At 37.3% G+C, this 17,652-nt stretch overlaps 1 protein-coding gene across 5 annotated transcripts in view; it reads right to left on the bottom strand.

Annotated features, from left to right (window-relative positions):
- Positions 1-17,652, bottom strand: part of KAT2B (lysine acetyltransferase 2B) — a 99,993-nt gene that overhangs the window by 14,768 nt on the left and 67,573 nt on the right. For all 5 annotated transcript variants that reach the window (XM_077865354.1, XM_077865358.1, XM_077865355.1 and 2 more), the window contains 5 exons: positions 15,582-15,707; positions 13,192-13,328; positions 10,191-10,399; positions 9,043-9,169; positions 1,451-1,561 (listed from right to left, as the gene is read on the bottom strand). In XM_077865354.1, coding sequence (XP_077721480.1) covers positions 1,451-1,561; positions 9,043-9,169; positions 10,191-10,399; positions 13,192-13,328; positions 15,582-15,707 — 710 coding nt within the window. The remainder of the gene's footprint in view (positions 1-1,450; positions 1,562-9,042; positions 9,170-10,190; positions 10,400-13,191; positions 13,329-15,581; positions 15,708-17,652) is intronic.

Below are 17,652 nucleotides of genomic sequence, written 5' to 3'. Positions count from 1 at the left end.
GACATTTGCAGTCTAAGAAAGCTGACACTCAAAACTTCAGTTGACAATCCCAATGAGTTCTCCCTAATGAGTTTTATTATAAAAGTCAGAGACACATCCCAAAGAATGAGAAGAAAACAAATAGGAGATTAACTATCTGATATCAGAGGAGGAAAAACTCTCCAGTCACATAAAACTTATTAAAAAAAAAAGATAATAGATTTTATGTAATGAAATCTTTAAAAATCTGTACATCAAAAGTCATAGCAATGTTGAAACAACTGACAAATGGGAGAAAAATCATAAAAGGTTGATATCCTCATATACAAAGAGTTCTCATAAATCAATGTTGTATACTTATAATGTACACTTAATATAAGAAACACCCGAATGTCCTAAAACTGTAGTATTGGTTTAATGAATTATTTTCTAATTATACCATAAAACTTCAGAGAACCATCAAAAATTATATAAATGATAATCAGAAAGTTATTAAATTACATATAATATGAGCCAAGCTTTATATTTATATATACGTATAATATACATATATATATATACACACACACACATGAACACACACATAGAACAATTGTTAGAAGGGTATATATATCAAAACATTAACAGTAAATCTCTATGGGTGGTAGAAGTACAAGTGATTTTTCTTCATTCTGCATTACTGTGTCTTCCAAAATTTCTACAATAATTTTACTTTTGTAGTTAGAAAACGAAATGAAAATGTTTAGGAACTATAAAGCACTATTTAAAAAAAAAATGCAGCTGGGGCCACCTGAGTGGCTCAGTGGTTGAGTGTCTGCCTTTGGCTCAGGTCATGATCCTGGGGTCCTGGGATCAAGTCTCACATCGGGCTCCCCACAGGAAGCCTGCTTCTCCTTCTGCCTATGTCTCTGCCTCTCTCTCTGTGTGTCTCTCATGAATACATAACTAAAATCTTTATTAAAAAATATGCAGCCAGAGAATAAGCATTAAAAAGTTGAGCTGAAAACTTCTGGTAAGAAAGGACAAAGACAGCCAAGCTCCTAGCCTGCTGCATGCTGCCAAAGGACTGTCAGGAGCCCTTTATAAACTTCAGAATTTTCTTTCTGCTGTCATAAATGGAAGCTTTCCAGAGACTGAATCTATTTCTCTCATTCATGAAGAACTCTACCCACCTAGCCCGGGAACTTCTCCTTAGTCTGGGGATACCACGTTTTAGAATTCCAGAATGCAGTATTATACTTCATTTATAGATGACATTCATTCATTCACTCAAAAAATATGTATTTAGTATTTACTATGTACTGGTCATACCCTTTACTACAATCTGAAGCTTACTCTTAAGGATTAAAAAATAAATGTATGTCCTTTTAAGTAGAAAATTCTAGGGGAAATACTTATTTGGATGAAGGCTAACCTAAGTACATATTAAGAAAAGAAATGACAGAACAGGGCTGCACAGTGAAAAACTTACCTGTTTCTTGAAATAACCAATAGCATATTCATCTGCATATGTAAGGAAGTTCAGGATATCATGTTTTATATGATATTCTTTCAAGTGATTCATCAGGTGTGTTCCATAGCCCTATGTAGAAGTTAGTATACAGATAAATATATTAGGTTCTGGAGAAAAGACATTCTTACAAATTCACTGGGAAATGTTGGCAAATTTAGGAGTTGGTACTTTGATATATTTTACCAATATAACACTAACACCCTTTCTTGCATTCCTGAACTTTGAAAATGACCTACAAAACCAAAAAATTCAAAATCCTTGAATTGAGATAATAATCATCATCTTAAAATACAAGTTTCTGGTTCTTTGAAAATAACACACCAAGGCTATAAGCTGCTGGTTCAATCCTAAAGAGCATGTGCTGAATATTAATAAAGAAGTTTAGGGAGTTAATATTGATTATGATTTCTGCTTATCTTTAAAGTATTTGAGAACTGAGATGCAAAGAGCAATATAAATGAAAAGTGCTAATCCTTATTAGAATATTAACTAACCTAAGTGTTTCCTGAATGTGTATACAACACTAGCAACCCTTCCAAGGAAATGTATCATTATCACATACACAGGATTTTCATCTTTGTCTTATCAGGCTTTTCCAAGCAGGGTCAAAGAAATCCAGAATCTCTGAGTGAGCCAGAAGATATAAGGAAATAAGACAGTGAACAATATTAAATAAATTAATGGCTGAAATATGAAAAAAATGCAAGTACCAGGTTTTTTAGTGACATACAAAGGTTAGAGAAAATCTATAAATTTAAAGTGATTGTTTTAGAACCTCTTTAAAAGAGGTAAAAGTATATTCAAACAGCCAGACACAAATACCTTCATACAAATATTTTAGAATTTGGTGACAACTTTTCTAAAGAACTCAAATGTGCTTACAGGTATGATCTCATGGAACTGCAGTAGACAGGGGGAGAAGGATTTGTTCTCACTATCCCATGTGATGCTAGAAGTCTTCTGCCATCTATACTGAAAAGGTGAGCTGTTAGAATCCTCCAGTATAAGGTGATCCCTTGGTCTTTAGATAGACCAGTTCATTTTCAGGGATTGTTATGGTTGAAAAATCATTCCTAAAGTTTATCTGAGATCTGACCCCTTGTTATTCCTACTAATTGACCTTATTCTACTCTTAGAGTAACAAAGACTCATTCCTGCTCTTAACAACTCTTCAAGCCCTTTAAGACTATACTCTCTAATGCCCATCCCTACCTCCCAAACCCTAAGTGAAATAGAGGTTTCAGCTGTTTCTTAAAGGCATGATTGGAAGACCCCTTATTAATCTAATCACTCTTTTCAGGGCTTTATCTGGTGGAACAATGCCCTTCAAAAGCATGGAAGGACTAGACATAATAATAATTAGGGGATGGTCGGCCTGGTAAATAGGAGAACAGTATTAACAGCTCATTATTCTAGAAGCTATTCTTCCATTGATGTTACCCAAGGACATTTTAGCTTTTCCCAAACATTTCACAATACTAATATATTCTTAGTTTCAATAAAACTTGGATAAAAAGAGGAACAAAATGTCTCTCTTCTTGAGGATATGGTAAAATGGGAAAAATAAACATATACATACATAATAACAGTATAGAGCTGTGCTGTTAAATATGGTAGCCAGTAGCCACATCTGGTTTTTGAGCAATGGAAATGTGACCAGCTAAACAGAGATGTACTAGAGTGTATAAAATACACATCAGGGGGAAAAAATAAAATAAAAACACCTCAGTAACATTTTATCCTTATTACATGTTGAAATGACAATATTTTGGACATATCAGGTTAAATAAAAAATATCAAAATTAATTTCACCTATTTATTTTTACTTTTTAAAATATGGCTACTAGAAAATGTGGCTTGCATTTGAGACTCAAGATATATTTCTATTGTGTAGCATTGGTGTAGAGTGATGTATTTGTACTTATAATGCAAAAAAGTACAAGTCGGCTAAGCACCTGACTCTTGATTTCAGCTCAGGTCATGATCTGAGAGTTGTTAAGCTTCAGCCCCATGAGAGGCTACACACTGGGTGTGGAGCCTGCTTAAGATTCTCTCTCTCTACTTCTGCACTTACCTCTTTCTTAAAAAAAAAAAAAAAATACAGAAAAAGGCTTTAAGATAACTAAGAGGGGGAAGGAGGAGGGTATAGAAGGAAAATAACAAGTTTAAGCTAGGCCTTAAGAGTTTGTCCAATGGAAAACAAGGTAAGAAGATAGATTGGAAATCTAAATGTATAGAAAAATAAACCTATACATAAGTATTATAAAAAGATACAGAAAAGTGTATTTATAATGTAAGGATACAAAAAGGCTTCCTTAAAAATTACAAAATGCAAAAGCATAAAGGAAAAAACTGATTATTATGTAGATTACTTCAAATTTTAAAACTCCTTAAAGATATTATAAACAATTTAAAATACTATAAACAAAAAACAAATGACAAATTGAGAGGGCACAACTGTTAACACATATTACAAAGATTTAATATCTTCTATGAGATCAGTACAAAAATGGAAAGACATCCTAAAAGAAAAATTGTCAAAGGCGGAAACAGACAGTAAATATAACCAACAAAAATACATAAAATGCTCGACCTCAACAGTAATTAGAGCTCTCCATCAAAAGATGTGATATTTCACTCAACCTTATGCAACCATCTTTAAGGTTGATGGTACCCGGGATGCCTGGGTGGCTCAGCAGTTGAGTGTCTGCCTTTGGCTCAGGGCATAATTGCATCCTGGGATCAAGTCCCGTATCGGGCTTCCCACAGGGAGCCTGCTTCTCCCTCTGCCTGTGTCTCTGTGTGTCTCTCATGAAAAAATAAGTAAAATCTTAAAAAAAAAAAAAAAAGTTGATGGTACCCAGTGAGTTTCAGTAAAGTCAGGAAACAGTACCCTCCAAAATCACTGGTGAAAATGTAAATTGGTAAACCCATGAGAAGGGTAATCTGGAAATATTTTTTTACATTTAGACCAGTCATATTCAATCCTGCAGCAATTTCACTTCTCAGTGTCCAGAAAAACATTTCCAAAGAGATCACTGTTTTGTGACAGAAAACAACTATAAATTAGCATAAATATCTTCAACAGGAGATGATTGTATAAATTATGGTACTTCCATATTATGAAATATTATAGAAAAAGCATAAAATAGCTCTACATCAGGAGTATCTAATAGAAATTTCTGCACTGATGGAAATGTTCTTTATCTCTGCTATCCAACATGGTGGCCATATTGGAAGGGAGAGTGAAATTTTTGTTTTACCTGAAAATGTATTTATCAGTGTAAATGAAAATGATTTTTAAAGAAAATGAAAAAAATCGAAAAAAGGGAAGTTGGAGAGAACTGCATGTGCATAGAAGAGCATTATCTAGGAATTATTAAGAAAAGTGCCTTCTGGGGAGCCTGGGTAACTCAATTGGTTAAGCATCTGACTTTTTTTCTTCAAGTTTTATTTACTTTTTTAAAAGATTTTACTTATTTATTCATGAGAGACACAGAGTGAGGCAGAGACAGGCAAAGGGAGAAGCAGGCTCCCATGGGGATCTTGATGTGGGACTCCATCATAGGACCCTGGGATCTCAATCTGAGCCAAAGGCAGATACTCAGCCACTGAGCCACCCAGGTGCCCCTCACTTATTTAGAGAGAAAAGAAAGAGCAGGTGGAGGGGGCAGAGCAAGAGGGAGAGAGAGACTCTCAGATTCCATGCTGAGCACAGAGCCCAACACGGGCTCGATCTCACAACCCTGGGACCATGACCTGAGCCAAATTCTAAGTGTCGGACTTTGACTAAACCACCCAGACGCCCTCCAACTCTTGACTTCCAGATATCTCAGGGTTGTGGGATCAAGCCCAGCATCAGCACGTGCTGGGGGTGGAGCCTGCTTAAGAGTCTCTCTCTCCTTCTGCCCGTCTTCTGTCTCTAAAAAGGTTAAAAAAAGGAAGGAAGGAAGGAAGGAAGGAAGGAAGGAAGGAAGGAAGGAAGGAAGGAAGGAAGGGAGGGAGGGAGGGAGGGAGGGAGGGAGGGAGGGAGGGAGGGAGGGAGGAAGGAAAGAAAGAAAGAAAGAAAGAAAGAAAGAAAGAAAGAAAGAAAGAAAGAAAGAAAGAAAGAAAGAAAGAAAGAAAGAAAGGAGACCTTTTGACTAAACTCACTGTAACAGAGACATGGTTCATGGAAGGGAGCTAGGTTTTGTTCCATTTTGTAAGGAGTTAACAGATTATAAATTTTCTACCCTCTGCCCACAATCCAATGATTTTTCTAAGAACAATGGTTCTTTTGTAAATAGCTTCTCAAAACCTGCATGAGATATTTTGCATCATTGGCCACTAATTTGTCACTCTCCACAGAAATTTTGCAGATTCTATTCACTTGAGAGTACAGTCTATATCCTTTAACTTGAATCCTCTATCTAGTATGAGGGCAGTAGTGGTAACTTAAATATTTGCTTGGTTAAAGAGACATTAGAAATATTAAGATTATTATATGCAAATGTTTAGATTTTCACCTAGAAACATTTTTCTTTCTATGCCTTCAGTTCTTCTTTTTTTTTTTTTTTTTTTTTTCTTTTTTAAAACATTTTTTGCGGGTAGGAAGCATAAAAGGGGGGAAGAGAGGAACAGAGGGAGAGGCAGAAGACTGCCCACTGAGCAGCAAGCCAGATGGAGGGCTGGATCCCAGGACCCAGAGATCCTGACCTGAGAAGGCAGATGCTCAACTGACTGAACCACACCCCTCCCTTATATTTTTTTCTTTTTGTTTTTTAAAGTAGGCTCCACACCCAGTGTGAACCCAATGTAGGACTTGAACTCAATGACTCTGAGACCAAGACCTGAACTGAAATCAAGAGTCAAGTGTTCAAACGACTAAGCAACTCAAGCACTCCCTATATACCTTTATTTTTAACTATCCCCAAAGGGTTTCTTTTCTAAATCCATCTAGCAACTTCAATGTTTATTTAAATTTTTTTTACGATATTGGGGTGCCTGGGTGGCTCAGTGGGAAGTCTGCTTGTCCCTCTCTCTCTGCTCCTCCTCATGCTTGCTCTCAAATAAATAAAATCTTTAAAAAATAAAAAATATTTATAATATATAAATATTAGTTATGTAACTTTAAATTTATATAATTTCAAATCCAAATAGTTCTTAGATAACAAGCTAATTCTAAAACCAGGTGATGAGTTTTTCAAGTAAATTCTGAAATGTTATCTTGTGTGTGCTTTGAGCAAGAAAATTCACATACAAACTTCTTTAAAGCATTCACAGGAATTTATACATAAGCCTGCCTCTCTAAAATGAGTGGATAGAAATTCTAAAGCAACATTTAGGCATGATTTTTAACATATTAAATAAAAATATAAAACCTCCACTTATGAGTTTGACGTTTTTTCCAAATAGGTACCACCAGCACTGGCTTTCATCAAACTTAACCATTCCATTCAGTTGTGAAAGACTAATCTTCATTTTCTAGAACTACAGTTTCAAATCATTTACAAAAACGTAGCTTTTTTCTAGTTCTTCCTACTGAGTTTGTAATGTTTGGCCACCTTCCTGCAAGTCTTTAGAAAATTACATGGTTTGGGAGAAAAAAAAAAAGAAAATTGCCCTTCTGGGAAGTAATAAGACAAAGCAACCAATTCATATTAAATACCTTTAGTTTTCCTCTGGTATCCCTAAAAGTGTCCAAGTCAACCTTAATCAACCTCTCCAAACAAGGTGCTTGGTGTAGCTTTCTCTGAAAACAAAAATTTTGCAACCTTTTTCTGAAATTATAAACCAAGGACATATTTTCCAGCTCCCTCTCCCTATGAAAAGCCAAACAAATTTTCCTTTTAAGCAAGTTTCTAAAGTCTGGACACTTGAATTGTTTTTCACTTTGGCTAGGGAAAAATAAGAAAGTGATAAGCATAGCAACAGCACCATCTAAAGACACACTGTCAGAATTTCTTGTAAAAATGCCAGACATCAGTTTCAAGCAAGTCTGGGCTCTCACCTTCCCCAGTCAGAATGACAGACGTATGACTGATGGATTTTGTTTATCCTTGGATGCTTAGTACTATGAGTCAAAGACAAAAAGCCCCATTTGTGCTTTGTGAAAAGAAATCACAACAGCTATAATAGGCATCGTGAGTAGGGTAAAAGCTGTTAATGAAAACAGAAGTGCCGGCAGCACTGGCTGTAGCCCTCAAGCAAAGAATGATTCCTTCCAGTGACTTACTATTACTTTTTATAAATGACACTGCTTCATTGCAGCTGGAGAAAGCAACCACATCCCCAGACCTGTACTGCCCAATATGAGAACCACTGGCCACATGTGCCCAGTGAGCACCAGAAATGTGGCTAGTCCAAATTGAGATGCGCTGTAGTGTTAAATACACCCCACATTCTAGAGACTTAATACAAAACAAAGAATATAAAATGTCTCATTAGTAATTCTCTGTGACATCAAGTACCTATTGTTATAGTGGCACCACTTTGGTTACTGGTAAAATAAAATGTTTTCAAAACTAATTTTGCCCATTTCCTTTTTTCTTTCTTTCTTTTTTTTTTTTTTTAAACATAGCTACTAGAAAACTTAAAATTACACACATGGCTCACATTTGCAGGTGACATTGTATTTCATTAGGTAACGGGGCCTTAGACCTTCCGGTCATTTTTCTCAGCAGCTATCTAATCCTGAGCTACTAATCTTTCTACCATTTGCCCTAGTTTTGCATGATACTGTTTAGAGTTCCCAAAATACCAAATGAATAATAGTTTAACCAGACATTTCCTGGTTCCACTTTCCTAAAAGGCAGCAGAGCAGAACACAACTACACTAGACCAGAGGTCTTTCTGCCAACAGGGAGTCTACAGTTTATGCCAGTCATACTGCAACACCAACTGCAGTTTCAATAAAACAGCCTACCTCCTGGGGAGGAAGGGACCAGTGCCAAGGACAATTGGAAAGGTAAATTAGCCATGAGCGCGTGCACACACAGACACAGACACACACACACACACACACACACACACCAAAACACCCTCACATTCCAAATCCTGCATGGATACTTCTAAATTTTAGTCATAAATTTATTCAAATTTTTCATGACTCCCTTTATAGAATTTCTTTAGCCCTTGACCCCCTTTAGGGACAAAGTCATAAGACATTTTTCTTAAGCGTAAGACACCTATATCATGTAACCTGCATCACACCATATCCTTTCTCATGGTTCAGTGTCACTAGCTGGTGTGTGTACATGTATGCATATGTAAATTAAGCAACAGTGAGATTTCTTTTCAAACCTCCCTTCACTTGTCATTGACTATACTTTAGTTACATTTGGGGCTGTGTGGTGTCCTTGTGCCCAACCTGACCTATTGGGATGTGGAACCGTTTGTTCTCTTCACACAGATACACAGACATTTGCAGCAAGAGGATTCTTCTCACAAAGTCCTGAACTCCACCTCAAACCTTCTACAGACATGGCAAAGACAGATCTGACTAAGCTCTATGCACTAAAGTGAGAAGCACCACATTCTGCTTTTCTTCTGACACCTTGGGTTACCCTTACCTTGACTTGCTCATTTGAGGTTACAGCACAGAAAACAATCTCTGTGAATCCTTGGGATGGGAACATACGGAAACAGATACCACCAATGACACGGCCATCTTTAATTAGGGCAAGGGTTTTGTGTTTCCTGAAAGAACAAGATTATGGCAAAGTTTTACACCTATTTCAGTTACATTAAAATACTTTTTGGAGTGTTCCTTATCAACCAAACAGGAAAGGAGGAGAATGTCCTTATTGAGTTTCTATGGAAGCCTCCTCTATCTAGACACTATCTCAGTAGAACATTCTTAATGTAGACTTTTTAGAGCAAGCTTGCCTGGGCAAGATTTCATTTATCAGGGCGTTCAGCAGAACAAAATGTCAGCCACCTAAGAAGGGTCTGAGGTTTATAAAGAACAAAATATGTGTTGAGATTCTGACTGGTACTGGAATGGCAGTACACCCACTGCCAAGGGACCCACAAGGGAGGGAAAGCACTGCCACAGACAAATGTGGCTTTATGGACATGGACATATGTTTCTGAAGGGTTTACTCTGATTCAAAAATATTACAGAAACATTATGGAAGAGAATACAAAATCCACACGTATAATTTGCTGAAACCTCCAATATAGAATCCTGTCAGAACTTCTGTCTAAAGTGACCAAAGGAATCACAGTCCACATAGGCTGCTAGGCTATATATGTTAAAATACATTCAATTAGAGAACTTTAGGTTTTCTGTTGTTTGAGTTTTGTTTAAAGCAATGGATTTTCAAATGTAACTATCTGATACCCCAATAAATTTCCCCAAAGTTAAGACCCAGCAACAGTGATACCTAGTTAAGATACCAAAATCAAGAATATTTTGACTTTGAAAAAGGACAACTTTTTGCTGTTTATACTTCTTCACTGCTATAATGAAAGAACCATAGGTCACCAGCAACATAAAATACAAAGTTTCATTATTATTAACAAAAAAGTATATGAATTGTTGAAATATTAATCTTACTGCTTTTGGTCATGGCAATTATCTTGATGTAGCTCTGTATTCCCCAGTGTGCCAAGATGCAGCAAGATTTGGTAGCTGACTCAGGCTGGCTTCCATTATCTGAGTGGTTCCTCCTTCATTTAAAAGGGAAATAAGAAAGAAGAGCCAAATACCACTTACGGGTCAAAGACAAGCCGTGTGATGTACTCTTTTGGCATCCGGGGCAGCTGGTGTGAGAACACGTTCTGTAGACCTACTAGCCACATTAGAATCTTCTTGTTGGGTTTCTGGTTCAGGGAATTGCCAACCACATGAAATTCAATCACACCCCTGCGCTCCTCCAGCCTTGCTGCCTCATCCCTGGCTGAATGCGCTGACAAGAAATTGGTCTGTGATGTAGGAGACAGGAAAAAAATTACATAGAACTCTTCTCTTAAGACAACGGGGATAGGACATCTCCATGCTTCTCTTATTTGTTCTAATTAAGATACACATTTGTGGAGTTTCGGGGACCTGAATAACACACAAGTTACAAAAACAAAATGGCAAAGGGAGGTAAAGCATTTTGAAAGATTAGAGTATTAGAATTACATGTGTACATGGATATATGGTATAGATTAAGAGTCATCAAACCTTCCTGGAAAGTGCTACATAATACATATAAGGACTCTGTGGCAACTAGTCAACACAGTTGTAGTATGAAAGCAGACACAGACATACATGAATGAATGGGGGGGCGCCTGGGTGATTCAGTCAGTTAATCACAATCTGACTCTTGATTTCAGCTCAGGTCATGATCTCAGGACTGTGAGATCAAACCACATGTGGGGTTCCGTGTTCAGCAGGGAGTCTGCTTGGGGATTCTCTCCCTCCACTTGTGCAAGCATGTATGAATGCATGAATGAAGTAGTGCTCCAATAAAATATTATTTATAAGAGGAATAGGGCAGACCAGATTTGGCCTGTGTGCTAACCACCTCTGGTTTGAAGGAATCCCATCTGGTTGAACTTTACACGACCCTCAGGATGACAGATCCCCAAAATTCTCATTACAGTCCCAATAGTGGCAGTCACATTTATAGTGTTGGTACCTCTTTTTGGAGGGCAGTTTTCTTTCCGAAGTATCTGCAGACCAACTCTCAACCACAGCTGGCAGCACAACATTTTGCCAGCACTTAATGCTCCCCATCCTATTTAATCCATCCAGGGGTATATAGGTAAATGTTCAATAAATAGTTCCTCAGGGAAGAAAAGCCCCAAATGGTAGCACCTGCTCATCCCGTTGGTCTACAGCTGGCTGATCAGGTGACCAGGTGCCACTGTGGTCAATTTCAAGCTACCAACACATTTAACAACTCGCTCACAAAACTCTTGAAAATTTAACAACTGCCTTGTGCACACCTGTACAAGCCAACTCCAGTACACTATAAAATTCACTCAACAAATTTTGAAATGTGTGATAACATCCTCACTTTGCAGATGAAAAACCTGAGCTAAACTAATCTGTAAGGTTACTAAATCCTTGAAAGACAAGTACGCAAAAGATATTATTGCCTAGATCCCAGGACTGGATATCTAGCAGGAAATGGGAAAAATAATCATCTTACAATGAGATCTTTCTCTTAAAACAGTCCAGTTCTTTAAATTATCCTCAATACCATAAAATGAGTATCTCAGGAAACATGACAAATTAAAAAATGATGTAGCAATGCCATGCTAAAAAAATTTTGAAAGATATTTTACAAAATAATCTCCAAGCCATTTCTTCATTTCCTGAAAGCTGTCAGAAATATCTTTTTGTTTTTTCCTAAAGTAGCTCCAAGCCCAGAGTGGAGCCCAACACAGGGCTTGAACTCATGACCCTGAGATCAACAAGAGTGGGAAACTTAACCGATTGAGACATTCAGGTGCCCCAGAAACATCTTAAATTGCCTTGCCCCTGGATGCAATGCAATAACAGCAGAACTTTTTAGCAAAACTGGTTTACTTAATCCAATCATGAGTAAATAAACAAATTCAAAAAGGGGTCCTTATGCAAAACCAGTGAGCAGGATTCTTCAACAATGGCACTACCATTTAAAAAAAAAAAAAGGACTGAGGAACTATTCTAGAATAAAGGAGACTAAAGAAATGAAGAGAAAGGTGTAAATGTAATTCATGATCCCTGGCTGACTCTTCAATAATAGCAACAAATGTTCTAAGGACAAACAAATACATGGTTCTTTGGGGAAATGAGATGTGGACTCTTAATATATTAGGCCAGGGGTCAGCAAACTTTCTTATAAAGGAGCCAGATAACAAGTATTTTAGGTTTTGCAGGTCATACATCACCTGTCTTAATTATTCAAATCTGCTCTTGTAGTGTAAAACAGACATAGAAAATATATGTTTAAATAATACTTTCTTTATGGAGTGCCTGGTGGCTCAGTGGTTGAGCGTCTGACTTTGACTCGGGATGTGATCCTAGGATCCGGGATCAAGTCCTGCATCGGGCTCCCTGTGGGGAGCCAGCTTCTCTATCTGTCTATGTCTCTGCCTCTTTCTCTGTGTGTGTGTCTCTCATGAATAAATAAATCTTAAAAAAAAAAAAAAAATACTTTCTTTACAAAAACAGCCAGTTGGCCAGATTTGGCCTGTAGGCTATAGTTTGTCAATCTTTATGTCAGAAAACATAACCTAGCTAAATTTTCTGATTGTGGCAACTACACTGTGGTAATGTAAAAGAATAGTCTTCATATTAAGAAATACAGGTAAAAATAGGGGTGAAATGTTGTGACACTATACTGAATTCTGAAATGGTTCCAAATGGTTCATAGGAGACACAGACAGAGGGAATATATGTGTGACATGTTAACAACTGGTGAATCTAAATTAAATATGGATCTCTATCATGAAATGTTTCTAACATTTATGAAAATTTAAATATTTCCAGATAAAAAGCTGAAGTGGGAATGCCCACAACTGTGTGAGATTATTAGTTTGTTTCCTTGATGTGTTATTCATCAAGGGGAATCACCTTTCTACTAGCTTGTTTTGCCCTCCATACATTGACCACCTGGTTAAATGCAAACCAGGATAGCAAAACCTGCTATCTCCCATAACACCCCCATTTCCAACAATTGAAATGACCGTGGAATACAGAAGGGGTCTACCAGCTGGCTGCTCTGGTTTACCCTGCTGACCTCTGGTCCAAGCATTGCTGCAGGGTCTGTGATGGTAGACATAACCTCGTCAATTAATTCCATTGGAATATCCCCCATAACTCGAGGTTTCTTGGCCTCCTCCAAGGCATGAGAGTCATTCATTTTCCTCTTTTCTCCTGTGATGATCAAAATAAAAGGGCAAACAATGGATGATCTTAAACACAAAGCAGTTAATACATGCCAACTAATCCAACTAATTTTCTATGAACATTGATGGGCATGGAAGTCAACTTTCCATTTACCCAGGGAAGAGGTGGCAGTGCAAGATGGGAAAGAGAAGGGTGGAGGTCATAATAACCACCAACCACAGATCCATTCCAAATATTTCCTATTTTCTCTGGTAATTTTTTAACTTGCTATATGAGTTATGTGTTTGTTCATTTGCACATGCAAGGGGTGATTTTAGTTATGACTTGTTATTAATCTCTAAATTTAGTCCCTTTGTGGTCAAAGAACATGGTCCATGTAACAAAATATCAAAAATTTTTGAAACTCCTTTAGAACCTAAAATACTACAGATTATTAGTAAATGTGTAGTGTCTTTTTAAAAATAATGTGTATTTTCTGACTCTTAGGGGTAATGATCTCTGTACATCCCCCTTAGATCAAGCTTACTGATTATGTTTTCAGCACTTCTATATCCTTATTGATAGCTTTGTCCACATGAACTATGAATTACTCAGAGATGTTGCTTCAAGCATTCAACCACTGGTTGATCAGGTTATTTCTCTTTGTGGTTCTGTTCATCCTCTTTCATGTATGTATACATGTGTTTATGTATAGATATGTGTATATTGTGTATGTTTATATGTATTTGAAATATACTAATGAAATCTTATATTTTGCTGGTAAATTTATTTTCACTATAAAATAACCCTCTTTATCTCTCACAATGCTTTGTTGCCATAATATGATACCTCACAAAGTGAATAGGGCCATTTTCAACATGCGGGACAGGCCTTGCGAAGGCAAAGAAAACTTTCTCCCACTTTCCTCCTTAGATTATACGGTAGCTTTCTTTCCTTTCTACTGTCATGCTTGGTTCTTTCTGTCATAATATGTATTAATTTTTATAATTAAAATTTAAAATAATTTTTAGATGTTCAAATCTATTCCTCGTGTCCGAATCCCACTAAGCATACTTCCGTAGAACATTCTCACCATCCTCAGGTAAAGGACCAGAACAAGGTAAAGTATCTTATCTATATGAGGTGCTTCCATAAACATTATGTGTCACTTACTAAATGGCTTTTGCTGAGTTCTTGTTTTTATAACTTTTGTAGTTGTTATTGAGGGTAAATGAGAATATTTTTAGTTATTTGACCAAGAAGCCTTCAAATTCCATAATTCCCCAGGAGTAATTCTATGAATTACTTATTTTGTAGCTGAGGTTTATAGTTAATATGCCCCAAACTTGAAAAATTGCTAACAGTGTTATGATAAGAAAGGATATGACATCCAAGCTCACTGGCAAAGAGTTTTTGGAATGATTAGTAATGTCTCTCTCAGAAGTGAGAGATAGAGTAAATGGTGGCACACATGCTAAATATGTGGCCCTACATTTAAAATTTTCTTCTTTCCCTCTTTTATGCTACTTCTTTAATGTCAAATTTTGGTCATATCCAAGATTTGTTTGATGTCAAGCCCATGGACAGAAATGCAACCTTCAGAACATCCTACAACTGTGAAATGCATGTAAGATTAAGATTTGGCAAATTACATTAGTGGCTAAAGTCTTTACCCTCCTGGTATCCACACTCTGCCATGTGACTTTGTGGGTCTTCTACAAAAGAAGTAGAGTACATTTTCTCCACCTCTTGACTCTGAATTTGATCATGTAATTGGCTTTAAATGGCAAAATAAGGCAGGAGTGATGGTATACCAGTTCTGAGTCTAGGCTTCAAGAAACTATTTCTACTTGTTCTCTGGCGCTTTTCCCATCATCAAAAGGACATATTCTGCCCCAAGAAAAAGAAAAGAAGCCCAGTGATCTCAGGAGGATGAGAAATATATGAAGAGATTCTCTAGCTTAAGTGTTCTAGCCAAGCCCAGAATAGAGCCCCTGGTCAACAGGTAGACTCATGAGCAAGCCTAGCAAAGACTGAATGAGGTTGGCTGAGATCAGCTACCTTCCAGGAAACACACAGAATGAGTTAACTATGATAATAAATGATTATGGTTTTAAGCCTCTGAATTTTGGGTTGTTTTGTCCATAGCAATAACTAACCAATACAGCTCAAAGTGATTTCCAGCCATTATAGTCCTGGACATTCACAATTTGTAGTTGGCCTAAATCTACCTTTGGCATTCCTATAACGGAACTTCTATGGAAAACCATAGCCCTTTCTTATGTCCCCTTAAGAGCTTACCTGGGTTTGCCTCAAGCCCAGAAGAGCCTTTGCAGGAAGGACTGGTGCTCCCTCCATTAGGTTGCTCAAGGGAAGATGAGTTTGAATTATATGAAATGGTCCCAGCTACAGGAGGTGGACTGATAACTGGCCCCAAAAAGAAAAAAAGGTATTAGGTGACTCCTTTCTTAGGCAATAAGGAACCACGTGCACATGCAACCATCCCATTCCTGCCCAACACCACAACAAAGTCATTGTCAAAATAAATGCCATGGAGGGGCACCTGGCTGGCTCAGTGGATGGAGCATGCGACTCTTGATCTTAGGGTTGTAAATTCAAGCCCCACACTGGGTATATAGATTACTTAAAATATTTTAAAAATTAATTAATTAAAATAAAAGCCATGGGGCCAATGTGAACATGACAATAAAAAGAAAGTAACCAATTATGGCCCATTGAATAGAGTAAGGATATCTGAGTCCACAATGATAAAACAACAAATGAATAAATAAATAAATAAATAAATGGGCAGAAGGTAAAAGTCTTCCTTACAGGAGAATACCAAGAAATAAAAAGGAAGGAATGATGGGGGTGGGGGTGGGGGAGAATCATTTGGTAGCCAGCATAAAATAATTGATTCAGGAAAGAATCATCTGTGCAGGACAAACCTTGGGAGTGTAATTTTGATGAAGACAGGATAATTTTAAAGTACATCTCCATAAAAACACTTTTTTATTGCAAAAGGAAAAAATAGTAACACTGCAGTGGAGAAATCATGTACACACTATGTGTGATCAAGCTTATACCAACAAGAAGGAGAGAGGCCAACATCATGTGCCTCCTGATGTGACACAAAACTTGCTATAAACCACATGATTGAGATAAGAGGCAAAAATGGAAAACAGTCTACAGATTAGATAATAATATTGCATCAAGCTTAAATTCCTTACTTGATAACTATACTGTTGTTAAGTAAGAGAATGTCCTTGTTCTTGGGAGATACCCACTGAGCTCAGCAAAGGGGCAGGATGTTTGTAACTTTCCAATAGTTTAGAAAAAAAAAAAAAAAGAGAGAGAGAAAGAGAGAGGGGAGGAAGATAAAGCTAATATAGCAAAATGTTAACAAGTAGTGAATCTGGGCAGAGGATATACAGTATATAAGATTTATTTGTCCTATTCTTGTAACTTTTCTGTAAGTTTGAAAGTATTTACAAATAAAAAACTTTTGTTTTATAAAGCCATTGGAGGAAATAGCATGTTGCTTTGCTAGTGTGCTGCTGATTTGTAGCTAGTGGGGTGAGAGGAGATGAAGGATACAGACATTCTCAGTGACACTGGTCATATACAGGACAGAGTATGGCAGTGCAGCCAGATGCCCAGAGAGAATGTTCAACTAAATTTCAACACAGCCACAGTTCAGTCCCCAGAGAACATTCCAAACAGCCAACAAAGTGATGGAATAAGTTAATGGAGCAATAGAGAGACACCAATCCATTGCACTCAGAATATACTATAGTGCCAGGCTATACGGCTTTCCTTCCAGGAAACAGACCTACTGAATCTCAAAGTACACTGGAGTGATTCCACACAAAGAGGAAGCTCTGGTGACTCTGAAGACATCTGAGTATCTTGCAAACCTTCAGAGCCATCATTACGAATGTCATTTATCACAGCTGCATAGACGTGCAGACATGCCAATTAAGTAGATGATTACACTCTTCTTTCCCCCCAGAGAACACACTGCAATTACAGGAGAACAGGAGAAGGCAGCCTGCTTCTGACAGCTTTCAGTAATAGTAAAGAGGACAATACAGTTCAACTGGGTTACAACCGTAGTCACAGCAATAAATACGAAACCCCAAGAGCCAGAGACAATGTCTGCGTTCTCTATCATATGCTAAGGCATATAAATGTACTGGAAATTGATTGGGAGGCATTTTCAGCAGGAAAGGGCGAATGGGAGTTTTCACAAACAGAGGAATCCTTTCAGGAAGACCTTGCAGAAAAGAACGAGGTTGACCCTGTTGTCAACTTTGATTGTCAGCTTCGGTGTCCCCCTGCCTGAAGGAGGAAACTGTGTTCTTCACTCATT

Source organism: Canis aureus, chromosome 22, assembly GCF_053574225.1.
Source record: "Canis aureus isolate CA01 chromosome 22, VMU_Caureus_v.1.0, whole genome shotgun sequence".
NCBI classification, from domain to species: domain Eukaryota; kingdom Metazoa; phylum Chordata; class Mammalia; order Carnivora; family Canidae; genus Canis; species Canis aureus.
Note: the sequence above shows the minus strand (reverse complement) of the source record. Positions and strands in the feature narration are given on the sequence as shown.